This window comes from Pristis pectinata, chromosome 13 (assembly GCF_009764475.1).
Source record: "Pristis pectinata isolate sPriPec2 chromosome 13, sPriPec2.1.pri, whole genome shotgun sequence".
NCBI classification, from domain to species: domain Eukaryota; kingdom Metazoa; phylum Chordata; class Chondrichthyes; order Rhinopristiformes; family Pristidae; genus Pristis; species Pristis pectinata.
Window position 1 is genome coordinate 23,631,188 of NC_067417.1, and position 16,568 is coordinate 23,647,755.

At 38.2% G+C, this 16,568-nt stretch overlaps 1 protein-coding gene across 2 annotated transcripts in view; it reads left to right on the top strand.

The window, feature by feature from the left end:
• The window catches only part of tcf25 (transcription factor 25 (basic helix-loop-helix)), a 34,023-nt gene extending 23,709 nt beyond the window's left edge, over positions 1-10,314 (top strand). For both annotated transcript variants that reach the window (XM_052028769.1, XM_052028768.1), the window contains 4 exons: positions 722-812; positions 2,337-2,416; positions 5,731-5,803; positions 6,388-10,314. In XM_052028769.1, coding sequence (XP_051884729.1) covers positions 722-812; positions 2,337-2,416; positions 5,731-5,803; positions 6,388-6,552 — 409 coding nt within the window. In that variant the 3' untranslated portion in view covers positions 6,553-10,314. The remainder of the gene's footprint in view (positions 1-721; positions 813-2,336; positions 2,417-5,730; positions 5,804-6,387) is intronic.
• The last annotated feature ends 6,254 nt before the right edge of the window (positions 10,315-16,568 follow it).

Here is a 16,568-nt window from a genome sequence, read left to right on the forward strand (position 1 = left end):
AACTTTCTGGGCCAGCCTACCATGTGGGACCTTGTGAAATACCTTACTAAATCTGCCTTGTTTTCATCAGTTTCTGTTGCTGATGGCTTCTGGGCAAAACTCTCTGTCAGAGCCCCAGCAATCTCCTCCCTTGTTTCCCATAGCATTCTGGGATAGATCTCATCTAGCCCTGAGGATTTCTCCACCCTTGTGCATTCCAGGACATCTAAACCTCCACCTTAATGCTGACATGCTCCAGACTATCAGCTGAAGTCACTATCTTCACATCCTGGATGAATACAGAAGAGAAGTATTCATTTAGGATCTTACCCACATCCCCTAGCTTCACACACCGATTACCCCTTTGTTCCCTAAAAACACCCACTCTTTCCCTAGCTGCCCTCTTGCTTCTAATATATTTATAGAATGACTTGGGATTCTCCTTAATCTTACCTGCCATTTGCACTATTCCTACACTAATATCTTTCTATTCTCCCCACATTCCCAACTGTAACCTGATCACTTGCACACTAGGGACAATTTAAGGTAGCCAATTAATCTTCCAACCTTCAAGTCATTGAGATGTGGGGGGGGGAAATCGGAGCATTTGGAAGAAATGCACCTGGTCACAGGGTGATTGTGCAAACTCCACACAGGCTCCACTGGAGGTCAGTAATTTGGATTGTGAAAGTGAAAGGTTCTTTTCCATTGAGGTTGTACATGTCAATTTTTCCCATTCCAGGAGAAGGATTAGATACCAGAATGTACCCAGGAACATCTATCGTCACATTATTCTATCTGAAATAAAGGAGGCTATTGCAACTCTTCCACCTGTGAGTGACTCTAAAGAAATTTTCCACATTTATCATCCACATATTTTGGGAAAACATTTTACATTATTAATACTTCTACCCATGAATAAGCTACAAACAGCTTTTGTTTTAGTCATACAAAGTTAGAGATATAACTTATCTTTAACTGATGGTATATAGTTAAATTATGTCTTATCCCTCCACCTACATATTTTTGTAGAACCCTACTGTAATTGAAATTAGTAGGGAGAGAAGAGTAGGAGTAGATGGTAAGGTTTTTATTATTAAGTGGTTAGCAAGGTAATTGACAACATGTGCATTGTAGGAGAGAGGCAAGATTGTCTTTTATAATTTGTGGTGCTGGAAATCACTGAATTAGAACATGGAGACAATACTGAGATACAGGAGAGACTGCAGATGCTGAAAATCTGGAGTAACATGCATGAAATGCTGGAGAAACTCGTCTATGGGGGGAAATGAACAGTCAGGTTTATTGATGTATCAAAAACTATAACTTATGCACATATTGTTTTGTGGCACTATTTTATAATTTTATGAAAAATCTCTTAGCCTGTATAATGCAAATGGAGGAAGGTTATGGCTTTAGAATTGAAAACTTCGTCTTCACTTTATTTTCCTGTGTGCTTTACAAAATGCTGAATTGCCAGATAATTAAAAATTTCAGAGCATTATTAAAGATGAGATGAGCTGAGCTGATCAATTTGCCCAGAAGGCAACTTGATAGTAGATTACTATGATTGAGATCCTTCAGTATCAAGGACTCTCCAGTTATTTGTTCTCCAGATATGTGTGACATTGGCAAGATTGTAACACAACATTTGTGATCAGTGGCAAGGCAGTAACATTTGTTGCTGACTTCCTGAAAAACTCACCTTATGTAGTTTCCCTGACAAAATTTTAGCTGAAAAATAAGCTGACCAGATCCTTGGAGATGAGACCATGCATGGCAGCAGATTCATCTGCAATTTATATGCTGTTGCATGGGAGGGCCAGAATTAGGCCTGCCCACACTACTTTGGTCAGCTAAACCATATCCCAGGCTTAGCTGGCTGTCAAACTTCAAGAAAATTTTGAATGTTTTTGACATCCATATATTCTCAAAAGCTATTAAATCAATTAACTTTGTAACCATTAAAATTAAGTTTTCTTTTATAAAACTGACAATTACTTGCAAACACCAGCGGTGAACCATTATCCATTGTCTTTATTCTCCTTCATTAAAAATCACGTGAAGAATTTTCTGCAAGAGGCCTATTGTCCAGAATAATGCCAGTGAACATCTGTCAGCAAGTTTGGAATTTCCATGTTTTCTCACATGTATATGGAAATCCTGAACTTGCTGGCACGTAACCTGAAAATGCCATGGTTGTTTATAGAATGCAAGTATTTCTCTGCAGAATCTAAGACCACACATGTACCACCTTGATTGATAAATCAAATAATTTTCTTCTCTTAAGATCAAGCCCTGCATCACAATTGATTGATACATGTATTAAAAATTGATTCTTGTTTTTTCTTTTACAGGAAGTAACTGCTCAACCAGTGATGGGTTATGATCCACTTCCTCCATTAGACGGCATCATCACATATACTAGACCTGAAAGGTATGGATCATTGGAATTTCTTTTAAAGAGTCGAGCCAAGTTAACCAGTAGGTTTCCAATAGATTGTGTGTTAAGATAAAGAGCATTTATTTGCCTGTTTATTGGATGTATCCCATAACATCAGACATGCCTGCGATTTGTTAGTCAAATGTTTCATCAGGCAATAAGTTCCACATAGGCAGTTTTCATCTCCCTTATAATCCTTCTACTAATTATGCCCTCTAGTTCTTTATTTCTCCAAAGGGAAATAGTTCCTTCCCATTTATGTCCTAAAAGAGTCTGAATTTAATAGGTCTCATTTTAAATTTTCCAGCCTGCAAAACTCCAGTCTTTCTAATCTTTCCTCAGAACTAAAGTCATCTAGCCCCAGCAGCATCAATATAAGTATCTAGTACATTCTCTGTAGTATCATCCTTCCTGTGATGCAGTTACCAGAACTGTACAGAGTCATATAGTGACCTAGTTAGTATTTTATATAGTTGTAGCATTGGATGATCAGCCAATGAGCCAGATGACCTCTTGGCAGTAGCACTGAAGATCTACTATCCGGAACTAGCCTTCTAGTAGTTAAAACTACCCAATATTGTGGAAAATTGGGTAGGCATGTCTTGCTCACAAAAAGCAGGAAGCATCAAATCCAGGAAATTAGCACCTAATCACTCTACTCTCAATAATCAGCAATGATTGAAGGAGTCAACAGTGGTAAAGCTGCATTTGCTGGCCACTATGCTGCTCATCAGTGCCCAGTTCTGAGTTTTGTTGGAACACTCAATTCCGGATGTTGTCAAAGAGCTGAGTTCCAGAGGTGAGGTGAAAATATCTTTCCTTGACATCAAGGTAACACCTTTCTTGGTGTGGCATTAAGAAGCCTTGGTAAAAATCAATGGGTATGAAGGGAAAAAAGCTCTTAGCTGAATGGAGTTAAGTACCTTCATTTACATGAGTAATGTGATTATTAAGAGGTTGGTTATCACAGTCCTAGCACATTACTGCAGGAGTTCCGTAGAACAGTGTCCGACCCCAACAGCCTTCAACTGCTTCATTAATGATCTTTTCATCATAAGGTCAGAAGTGGGTATGTTCGCTGATAATTGCGCAATGTTCAATTCCATTTGCAGCTCCTCTAAAAATGAAATAGTCCATACCTGCATGCAACAAGACTTTAACAACACTCAAGCATAGGCTGATAAATGGCAAGTAACATTCACACCACAAGTGCCAGGCAATGATCATATCTATCCTCGACATTCACTGGCCATACCATTGCAAAATCCCGCACCATTATCATCCTGATAGTTATCATAAATCAGAAGCTCAAAATGTTGGCTAGAAGAGTAGGTCAGGGCTAGATATTCCATGGTGAGTGACTCACCTCCTGGCATCACAAAATCATTGCACCATTTTGTAAGCTCCAACAACGCTCAAGATCTGTTGATCTATCTGGCATTTTGTCGTAGCTCAAATCTGTATTGTAATGATTATAGTACCTATCTATCATGTTTCTTTCAATAGAGCCAAATAAGCACAGACCCGTCTGCTAATTATGTCTGATAATTAAACTTAAAGCCATGAAAATTTAAGGTAAAATCAACACTTGAATTAAAAAATGTACTTGCATGTCAAGAGTAAGGGTTAATTATTGAGATTGAGTTTTGGTAGAAGTGCCAAATGTCCCAGAGATTGGTGTTGGAGGAAGTTCATAATCAGGATTTCCATGCAAAATTGTCAAACCAGCAGAGAATAGCAAATAAGCAGCCTTCATCTTTGTCCATTATTTCACAAATTATTAATTGAAAATTAATGGGGTCCAGAAATCAAGAGATTCTTTTGTTTTCTCTTGAAGTAGCTACAATGGCTGATTTCCAATTGAATGGGTCAGCACATTGTATTTACTGTCTATTAAGGAGATTATTTGTACCTTGTAGACATTTTTCTGATCTCATCATCTTTGGTTATTGACAAACCACTTCTCTTGATTTATTGGTTTTTAGTTCATCTGTAACCTATATTTCAAAGTTGTTAAATGTAACTGTAAAACTATCCATGATGGTTAACATACTACTGGTATCCTTGAGAGGGCTACCAGAAAGAAAATATATATTTATAAATGTTTAATTTTCATCTTCAATTATTTTACACCTTCAAATCTATCATATTTTGATAAATAACGTTATAGTACTAGAATATTTTTTTTACTGGGTGTATGAAACTTCAGTAGCTAAATTTCCATTTTTTTTCCTTCTTACAGCCATTATTTTTTGTAAGAACCATGCATTTCTTCCCTGTGGTTTTCCCAATCCCAGAGTTAATATTTTTCCCCAGAACTCTGACACTAGGGATGACCTTGCAGCTCTTCTCTGCCACCTCTGGGGTGGAGGGAAATGTCTGCCTTACAAGTCAGTGACATATACAGATGCTGTCTAGGTGTGGTCTGGATAAGGCTTGTATTATAACAGCTTTCTCCTACAGACATAGTTCATCTTGTTGTTAACTGATGTTACATAGTAACTGGGTACATTAGCCACGAAACCCACTAGAATTTTGTCAACATCTATAATGCTTATTTTCTTTCTGCTTTTTGTAATTTTCACTTGTCTGAGATAAATTACATCTATAATTTCAGTCACATGCACACTTTTGTCAAATACATTTTGCAACTTCTACACTTGCTGCTCACCTCTTTACTGCTAGTTCATTGAAAATTTGACCAATTTGCACAATGATACTGGAAAGCCCTCTGGTATCTGTAAGCTTTGAGAAAACCCATAAATAGAATATCATGTGGAAAAACTACCAGACAAGCTTGCATTTTGGGGAGTTGAGGCCTAGTTTAGATCAGCCAAGATCTTTTTCAAGGGAGGAGCAGATCCAGGAGGACCACTACACCTATTTTCTTAGGCTTGTACAAATAATTGATTGAAAAGTGAACAAGGGTCCCTGCTGTTTATAATCAACCTATTTACAGAAAAAACAATCAAATTACCTAAGTTGGAGGGAATAGCCACATGAAGCTTCTGGCATTTATGTTCTTGTTGTACATTACCTGTATTCAATAGTTTGACTTTGTATTATGCATTGCAAGGTAGTTTTTTGTTACAGAAAGCTGATTTATAAAAATGATGAAATGGTATTTAAATAATAAAACTTTTAAGATTTCATGAAGAACAGTCTACAAGCTTGTAAATTCAAAATTATAATTGCAGCATAGAGATTTTATTCAAATAGTTAATTTCAGTTATGTATTTGAGTTTGCTTTTCAGTTTTTAATCTGTGACTAAGCTTTGAGTTTGCTGAATCAGTGGTTTATCTTTCAGGGTAAATCAAGCAGCAGATGGAAATGCTTTGTCCCTGTTCTTTCGATCTTTGTTGCCAAATTTTAATCTTCAGGTATGTGTGAAATAGAAGGAGGTTGTGAGTGATTGGGATAAGTTTTTTAAAAATATATACATTTTCCAGTGTTTGAATTCAGAACACTACAGAAAAGTATATGAAATTACAGGTATGTTGTACTACAGAAATGTATTCTGTTGTAGCAGTACAGCTGCACCGAATTCTAAACTGTAACCTGACCCAGGAGTTGGAGGCGAGTGTAAAAGAGTGCTTGATGCTGTGAAATGGTTTCTTCATTTTATTTCATAAAAATTTATCTGGTATCACTAGTACTTAAACACATGGCTTTAAGTCTTAAGCCTCAAAGTTCTGACGTTCCTGTTTGAGAAAGGATTATTGAGAGGAGAAAATAGATGGTCAAGTCCTTATTTTTAACAATCTAATAACAAAATGTTTTCAGTGAGATTGCTCAGATTCTAAGCATGATCAGGTTCAGAAAAAACTTGTAACTATTTGCAGTAGGCTGAATTAAAGTTGTATTCTGCTACCAAATTTCCACGCTAGATGATTTTATGACTTTTGTTATTCATTTCCTTCTCCCCAACCATAAACAAAAACAAGTATTAACGTGTATTTTTCAGGAGGACAGAAGACAGCAAGTGGAAGGTGAGGGTGCAGAAGTCCAACATGAACTGAATCAGGGAGTAAATCGCCTCATGGCTGCAATGAGGGATATGTTGGCAAATATCCGCTTTCAGGAACCACCACAGGAGGAATATCAGGATGGTGATGGAGAATGGGACTGAAATTCCATGTGTTAAATCTTCAATGAACTTTAACTTGCAATGGTAACAACGGCACATTCTATGACCGCTAACAAAGATCCACCACAGTTGATGTAGATACTCTTATTAAAAGATGAAGCAACTATATTTAGTTCTATGGAATATTATTGATAGTACTTATAAGTGCTAACACTATGTTCAGTATCAGTAATTTTCCAAAAGAATAGGGAAAAAGAAAAATACATAGCAACTTTAAAAAAAAATGACAAAAATAGCTTTTTAGTTTAAAAAAAATTAGTAAGAAATCAAGGTTTTTAGATGATTTTCATTGAGGAGAATTCATGGTATTGCCTAAAACTTCAGGTGGTAGGAACAGTTGCTATTTTTGTACTAATTGCAGTCTTAATATGCACATAGAAATAAGTAAAATTAAGCTGATAGCACTTCTGTAAATTTTAGACCGTAAAATAAAAAAACAAAATGCAGTTAATATAAGAGTTCAATTGTGTGAGAGCAATTCAGTTCATGGCTTGGATTTACAGAAAAGGCTAATTGTCTGATTTGCCTAAATATATACTTAAACACTACCATATCCTGCAAAGGTAGTGCCACATCTCCACCTGCAAGGTTTAGGAAGAAAACTGACTAGGTCTACTTCACCTAAGTTTGTAGAATGGATGTGAATAGATGGTATGTGGGGCCATATTGGAGTTTGCAGTCAAAATGATAAAGGAATACATTTAAGAAGATAAATCTATTGGTGCAAGACCAGGAAAATTAGAATTTAACAACCAAATTTGAGGCTTCTTGGATTGTTTTCACAAATTCAGTCTACTGGGTTCATAAAATATATTCTATAATTAAAATTGCACTTAAAGTACACTGTTTTAAATATGCACCTGCCTGTTGGGTAGTCTTTAATTTGTAAATGAGAGACCTTGATTATATTCACACTGTTTGGTACCAAAAAGAAAAGTTGTCAGCGTAGATAGCTCTAACTGAGTACTCCGCAAAAGAAAATGAACCAGCAATTATTGAATGAATAATTCATTCTCTATCAGATTTAACTATATATAAATGGCTTTATCACTTTGGAAAATACTACAACTATTTCGGATATTTCAAAAATGAAACTTGTAATTTCATTTTCTATGGGAAATGAGAACCTGAATAAGAGGGGACATTCAAATTTTTGTCTTGGCTTTCATCTTCAGTGTTGGCTTGTTCAACAAATTAGTTGCATTAGCATCATGCAGTGTTTCACATAACTTTTATTCTCATTGATCCTAAAGTATTTGAATGCTACAGAATTGAAATGCATGAGTAACACAGCAGAATTTTTCTGTATATGTATGAGATTTTTTCCAATTCCCAAAGCAGAAAGAGTAATATTCAATTGGCAAATGTACATTTATAATTAATTTGTGCAACTGGCAGTGACATTGTTAATATTAAACAAGAAAAGCATTTTGGCTGTCAGATTTCCTCCATTATATGTTACGGTGGAGGAAATCTGACAGCAACTTCTAGAGTACATGCACAATTCAGTACAGAAATAGCAGCATATTTAATAACTTCCTGCTTCCCCCCCCCCCCTCAGGTCTGCTATCTTGTAACCCTCCCCAGTGCAAGATACAAAACACAGTGAAGTAATGATAATTTCAGGTATAATGCCATAGAGTTATACAGCATGGAAACAGGCCATTTCATCCACTGAATCTGTGTTGATCATCAAGCATTCATTTACACTAAATTTACACTAATCCCATTTTTCCCCCCTGCATTTCCCATCAACTCCCCTCAGATTCTACACTCACAGGAACAATTTACAGTGACCAATTAGCCTACTGACCCACACATGCCTTTGGGATGTGGGAAACACCCAGAGGAAACCACGTATTCATAGGGAGAACGTGCAAACCCACATACAGATAGCACCAGAGATCAGGATTAAACTGGTGTCACTGGAACTGTGCCCAAAATTATTCTTGGTCTTTTCTCTGCATTTTTTTCCTTGCGCAAGTTTTAACTGAATATTTCATAACATACCAAGGCATAATTACTGCTTTAAAACTGTAATTTTATATTCTCATTTCATTACACCTTAAAATCACAGTGATCATATCACAGAAGGAGGCTGTTTGCTGCACTGAATCCATATTAGCTCTGTATGTGTAATTTGACAGGCCCTACTCTCCAACCTTCTCCCCATGGGTCTGCACTTTCTTTCCCGGCAAATTCTTATCCAGCTCCTTTTTCAACACCAAAGTTGAATCTCGGTCCACTACCATGACTGCATTCCAGATCTTATCCAGTGGCTGTGTAAAAAGAAATAATTGTGTTGCATCACTTTTATTGTCCTTAATTCAGTGTTGACCACATTGTCAATGGGAATGTTTTCTCTCTGTGTATATGCTTCATGATTTTAATTGACTTTATTAGATCCCTTTATTCCAAGGAGAATAACTCCAGCATCCTGAGTCTATCCATGTTACTAATGTCCCATAACCCTGGAATCATTTTGTTAAATATTACCTGCAATCTCTCTAAAAAGGCTTCACTTCTTTCTCAAAGAGTGACAGTCACAACAGGACATTAATTAGTTGTGCCTGAACTAGTGTGGGCTTCCTCTAATTAATCCACATTTCACCAAGTGACTGCTAAATTCTGCCCATGATTATTGTTTCTAGAACATACCCACCACTGAAGTTAAACTGACTGCTGTGCAGTTATTGGGTTTATCCCTAAACAGTTTTTTGAACAAGGGTATAACATTTTCAGTTTTCCAGCACTTGGACACCATCCCTGAATCTATACATACTTGGAGGTTTATATTCAGTGCTTCTGGAATGTCCTTCTGTTACATCTCTCAGCAACATAGGATGCATCCTATTGGACCAGGTGGTTTACCCACTTGTAATGCAGCTAGCCTTTCTGATACCTTCTCTTTATGAATTTTTAGCCCATCCATGATCTTAGCACATCTTACATTGATGAGACGCCGAAAGACTTTCCTTGGTAAAGACTGACGCAGGTTACCTAAGCTGTGCTCTCTGCCTGACTAATAATCTACACTCTACTTTTTAGTCTCTGATCGTCTTTGCCACACTTCTTGCAACCTTTCTTTTCCTGTTTGTATGCCTATAGAATATTTCTGATCCCCTTATTTTGTTTGCTGCAGTTCTTTTCTCATGCTTTCTCTTTGCCTTTATTTCCTTATTTTGCTTTTCTGAATTGTCTGTAAACAACTTGGCTTTCACTCATGTTGACAACCTGGCATTTGTCATTTGGCTTTTTTATCTTGCTTTATTTTATTCTCAATCAGTTTGATCATCCAGGGTCTTCTCGTTTTAATGTCCCTACATTTTTCCCTTGAAAGAATATATCCAGACCATAGCTGAAACGCCTCCATCTTCAAAGGCCTGCATATGACAGTTTTACTTGCCAAGTTTTGATTCCAATTTACCTGGGCCAATCCTTATTGGCCCTTCTCCAATTGACCATTGGCATTCATGGGGGTGCTGGTTGTATGAAAATTGTTCCAAAAAATTACTGTAAATCACACAATATCTATGCATAAATCTTATCATATGTCATCTCCTTATCCTTCTAAATAACAATGTTTTACATTGCAATTCCACATAAAAATACAGCAAATCAAATGAATGACTGTACTCACCATCACAAGTGCCACATCTTCATAGGATGTTTCTGCTAATCAGCCTACAACTGTACAGCCCTTGTGTATAAATGTAAATAAATAAAAAATGTCTTTTCACACTTGTTTTGCACATCACTTGAAATAATGTTTGAACTTATTTGCATAAAAAACATTGCTTAATATTCTTAAATTTTGCCAGTTGCATAAAATTATTCCAGATACATAAATACTGAATAAATAGAAATCTTTACTGTACATCATAATCCTAAATGGTTGATTGTCCTGTAGCTCAACCAACCTTGCTGTTTATGCGGCTTGGGTTTACCATCCTTGTATGTAAATACATCTTAGACCTTGTAATCCTTGGGTCTGGGTATTTGTCTCTTGATCTGAGATGGCCAGATCTTTCTAGGATGTTTGCTTTTGAGGTCAGTTGTAAGCACCGACACTTAGGTGCTGATTGCAAAATTTAGCCAGTTGCTAAATAAAGATTTAAATTAAACTAATTTAGAGAAGGATATGGACCAGATTTCTACCAAATCCTTGGTTAGATGGAACTTGTGCTATCTGTGCTTGTATTTTTAATACCAAACAGTGTCTGAGACTGACTTCTTAGACTGAAAGGAAACTAATGTTATTCCCCTCTTCATTAAAACACATTTTCCTTGCATCAATAAATGTAAGAAAAATGCCTCTTAATGAAAAGAGGCCTGACATCAATAAAAGGTAAGATCCTCAAGGAAATTTAGAGATGTATTATTTCATCATTTTCAAAAGGCTATATTTGGGAACAACAAGTGTTGTATTTTTCCAATTTGTTTTTGAAAATGTGATCAAGGTAGTCAATGAGAGAAATCTGGTAAATATTGTCTGTGGACTTTCACAGAGTCACAGAGTTGTCCAACACAAAAAAAGGCCTTTGGGCCCATGACATCTGTTGCACCCATCTATACTAATCCCATTCACTTCAATTTCAAGAAATTTAAGAAAATAAAAATCCTCTGGAATTAGGGGTAATCCACTACAATGGATTGTAAATTGGCTGATTGTTCATGGTAACAAAGTGGTCGTTAATGGATTTGAATCTCTTTGGGGACAATTAATGTGTTATCCAACTGGAATTAGGGCTAAGATTTGTACTGTTTACAATTTTCATCAACGATATATGTGTTGATGGGTCTTTAACTGACATAGCAGAGTGGAGAATCTGAGTTCTACAACTAATAATAGGTGTCAACGAATAATAGCCTTTGTTGAAAAATAGATGTGAACTGAAAGTCAATGTTATTCGTGTGACTAGGTCAAATGCAAATTACAAATATGCAAATACTCAAGGGAAAAGCTAGTGATGAGAAACCTTGGTGTTTAAGTGCACGAGTCCCTGTTGGCTCATGACTAATACTACGAAGTTGTAATTAAAGCAAATGAGGTTCAAGGTTGTATTTACAGGACAGTTCAGTATAAAATAAAGCATGTCTCTTGCTGTTTGTAGTAGACGATGTCTCAATTAGAATACCCTTTGGACTCTTCAGTCGTGGGTATATAATCGTGATATTGTGTAAAGGATGAAGAGGGCAGCCTCAGATTAGTTCCAGTTTCAATCACCCATGCTAACAGTTTTACAAGAGCTTTGATCCATATAATTTAGAGTTGTAAATTGAGATGTATTAACAAAATAGGATGATTAGATTATGTTTATGTACACAAACTGTTTCAACAGAAAATGTTAGGAAGGACCAAAGGTCACTTGAGGAGAATTAAGTTAGATGTTGAGAGGTTCTTGTTTATATAGAGAGTAGTGAACTGGGTGTCTTGATTGTGTGGCAAATGCTGATTTATTTCAAATAATTACTGGAACTATTTCCAGCTGCAGCACAAATCAGCTTCTGCAAGACATGGGTAACTTGTTACTCAAGCTTGAGTGGTCTCTGGAATATTTTTGATCATATATTGGAGGATGGAGAGGAATACAGAAAATAAGAATGAAAGGCTCTGAGCCTACTCTGGCATTCAGTAGGATCATGGCTGATCCTCAGTCTCATATTCCTGATCTTTCATATTCATCAATGGCTTTTTTGTCTGAAAACATATTCACTAACTTGTTCTCTGTGAACTCTACAGATTTATCACTTTCTGAGTGAAGACATTTCCTTATCTCAGTCCCAAGTGCCTTATCCCGTATCCTGAGACTAGCTCCTCATTCTAGACTTCCCAGCCAGGAGAACCATCCTCCCTGCATCCAATATGCTTAATCCTGTCAGAGTTATGTACATATCAATGAGAACAGTTTTTTGCCTCTCCAAGAATTGCATTTTAGGGAGTGGTGTACAGGGCATAATTTCTATATGGGATAGGTTGGATAGACTTGTAGGTGTTCATCAGCAATTTATGGAACATTGATATGTAAAATTAAGTGTAGAAATCTAGAAGTTGCTGTATAGTAATTGCTTTTTTTCTGCTACTCCACAGAATGTGCAGCTATCATCAGCCTTGTCTTTGGGTATCAGGGAATTATCAAAAACCTTGGGTGCTTTTAAACAATTCCTGGTTAAGATGCCTGAAAATATTGTTTTGTAGCATGAAGTGTAAGTGTGGAATTGATAATTAAAGATTAACATTTAACATCCTCTACTAGCCTGTCTGCACCATATAACAAGGAATTACCAGCTGAATAGGACTAAATTCAATGATATTTTCAAAACTACCTGGAAATGAGTATGGAAAACCTTAGCCCCTATCTACTCCAGCTGGAATAGGAGCATTCAGGATGGCACTAAGACCCTTGAGTCCATGTATTAGGAACACACACAAACCCAATGTAAAAGGCAGAGAGAATGCACCCTTTTCCCAGATTACCTGCCAGCCAGTCCACATGTCAGGCACCTCCTCGTTTACTTGTGGCACAGTCTGCTAGTCCCAGGTTGCCCTCATCAGCCATCTTAAAACCCCAACTGAAGTGGAGGCAACTCATCCTAAAGCCTGAGGGATTGCCCAAGAAGAACATAGTAAAACAAAAATACTGTGAAGCACTTTTGGATATCTAGCAGAAGTTAACAGCCACACACAGATATTAAAATGGATAACCGAAAGTTTTGGTTTAAAGGAGTATCTTAGAGGAGAAAAGAAAGGGTTCTTTCTGTACTGAGAATTTATCCCACCATAGGAAATAGGGAGCAGGTGTAGGCAGGAAAATATATTGAGGTCAATTGCTCAGCATGATCTTTTTGAATGGTCTATCTCCATAGCTCTAGATTCTTCTAGTATTTGGAAATTTATTGCTCTGTTTTACTACAATTCAATGAGTGATCCTCCAACAATCCTCCAATGTAGAGAATTCCAAAATTTCACCACCTTTCGTATGGAGAAATGTCTCATTCAATCCCAGATGGCCTAGCAAATAATTTGCAAATTGTAACTCCAAGTTTTAAACAACTCGGCTAGGTGAAATATACAAACCTCATTTACCCTGTGCAGACTTAAGAATTTTCAAGCATCCTCTAAGCTATTGAATAGAGGTACACAAGAATTCTGCAAATGCTGGAATCTGGAGTAATACACAAAAAGTGCTGGAGGAACTCAGCAGGTCAGGCAGGCATCCCATGGGACGGAAATAAACAGTCAACGTTTGGGCTGAGACCCTCATCAGGACTGGAAGGGAAGAGGGCAGAAGCCAGAATAAGAAGGTGGGGGAGGAGTACACACAGGCAGAGGACAGGTGAGTCCAGGTGAGGGGGAGGTAAGGGAGGGGGAGAAGATGTAATAAGCTGAGAAATGATAGGTAGAAGAGGCAATGTGTTATTATGTAGTTATAATAAAGAACTACAGTTCCCAGCAGACAATGCAATGGGGTCACATGGGGAATGGGAAGTGGCTGTAAAAAGAGAGGGAAGGCAAGCAGCCTGGTGTTGTTAGTTAATAAAATGTTCAAATGTTAAACCCACGCGAAAGTTCGTCTCTTGATGAAGAATAAACATAACAGGCAAAGGACTAAAGAAGGAGGAATCCGGTAGGAGAGGGCAGTGGATCATGGAATTGGGGGGAGAGGAGAAGAGAAGGTCAGGTGAGGTCATCAAGGCAGGGGAAGAGAGCCATAGGAATAAGGGAAGACAAAGGAGTGGGTTTAACCTACATAAAAGATTCTAACTCTCCTTAAAAGATCCTAAAAACTAGTATGATGATTTTTTTTTTCATTGCGCTCTTGCAGCAAATATCCTTATCTACGCAAGGACAGAAATGGTTCAATGACCTTTCATCAAGGCTCTGGAAAGTTAGAAATTAAAGTTGCAGAAAAGGGGGAGGGGTGGCAACCAGGAAAGAAAGTCCCTCTTGTGTCTTCTCTCTCTCTCTCGATTCATTCTTTGTTCTCTCCATCCGCCCTCTTCCCTGTAACTTGAAACTATTTCCAACTTTTGCGTGTTCTGATTAAATGTCATGGATCTGAGACGTTAACTTCTGTTTCTCAATAAGCAAGTCCAGTATTTTAATCGTGACTGTAATTATAGTGGAGTATTACAGCTTAGTGCCATCCTTTTAAAATATGTTCTTAATTTATGGAACTAGTGAATATTGCCATAGATTTGTGACAATCGTGTTAAAATGAGACTATTAAAGCCAGAATTGAAGATTTGGGAACCAAGTTATGCAAGTGAAAAACAAACTACCGGAGGAACTCAGCGGATTGGGCAGATTCCCAGGGGAAAGGAGGAGGAATCATCGACATTTCCGTTCAAGACCCTGTTGCACGACCTGCTGAGTTCCTCTAGCAGTTTGTATTTTGCTTCAGCACCTACAGTTTCTTGTGCCTCTTTTTTTATTATTCAAAATAAACTTTATTCATAATAAAAGATAAACTATATACAATTACAAAATAGTGCAAACCTTTATATTCTTGTACAGATCATTCATTAGTGTTACCTTTCTTTATATATATATATATATATATATATCTCTATCTATATATATAGATATATATATATAAAAAACAGCCACTGATGCCACACGTTGTGGCTCCCTGGAAGCTACCCGGTCCCGTATTTACAATATTTAGGGGCTTTCTCGCCTGTCCCTGCCCCTCCCTCTCCAGTGGCAGAAGAACCCTAAACTGTAGTCCTTCCCCACCGAGCCTTTGCATTGGCTGCACCCAGCTTCAATGCGTCCCTCAGCATGTACTCCTGCAGTCTGGAATGTGCCAGCCGGCAGCATTCCCCTATGGACATCTCGCAGTGCTGAAAGAACAAGAGGTTTCGGGCAGACCAAAGGGTGTCTTTCACCGAGTTAATGATCTTCCAGCAGCAGTTGATGTCCGTCTCTGTGTGTCCCTGGGACAGCCCGTAGATCAGAGAATCCTCTGTTATGCTGCTGCTGGGGATGAACCATGACAAGGATCCTTGTATCTTTCGCCACACCGTCCTTGCAAACCTACAGCCCGTAAAGAGGTGGGCGACCATCTCATCCCCAGCGCAGTCCTCCCGGGGGCAGCGTGCGCTGGGAGTGAGGTTCCAACCATACAGGAAGGATCAGACTGGGAGGGCCCCTCTCACCACCAGCCAAGCGAGGTCTTGGTGCTTGTTGGTGAGTTCTGGCGATGAGACTTTCCGCCAGATGGTCTGGACAGTCTGCTCAGGGAACCACCCCACAATATCCATCGAGTCCTTCTCCTGCAGTGCCTGCAGGATGTTCTGTGCCGACCACTGTGATCAGCAGTGACTTGTGGTCAAAGGTATTGGTCTGGAAGAACTTTTCCACGAAGGACAGGTAGCGCGGCAGCATCCAGCTGACTGGGACGCCGTGTGGCCATGGGGCCAGGCCTATCCTTCGCAACAGCAGGGACAGGTAGAACCTCGGTACGTAGTGACACTTGGTGCCCACATACTTGGGTTCCACACACAGCCTGATGCAGCTAGACGAAGGTGGTCATCAGGAGGAGGGTGACATTGGGGACACCTTACCCCACAGTCTCTTGTGCCTCTATGTAAGTGGTGGATGGTGTATCTCAAATTTATCGTCTGCACAATCTGTTAGATTGAAGCATGTCCAAGAGGCTGCACTTGTGAAATGTGACGACTCTGTAATGCCCAATAACTAAAGCAGAACTGGTTATTAAAAGTTCAATTATGGTCTTGCATTTATAGTTTTGAACCTTGAATCTAAACTCTTTTTTAGAAATTTTACCCAAATCACTGAGAAATTCCCACGATTTAGATTCAAGTCCTGAATTGCATTGGTAATTTCCTGCGTGACCCCTGAGGTCAGTGTGGGCTGCTTTCACTCTGCCGCAGTTCCTACAAGTTCCGCCCTCCTTGCGACACCCACTTGTTTACTTCTGGAATCCCAGAAATTATTCAACCTAACGTTCTGAAAACTCGAGCAGCCAATC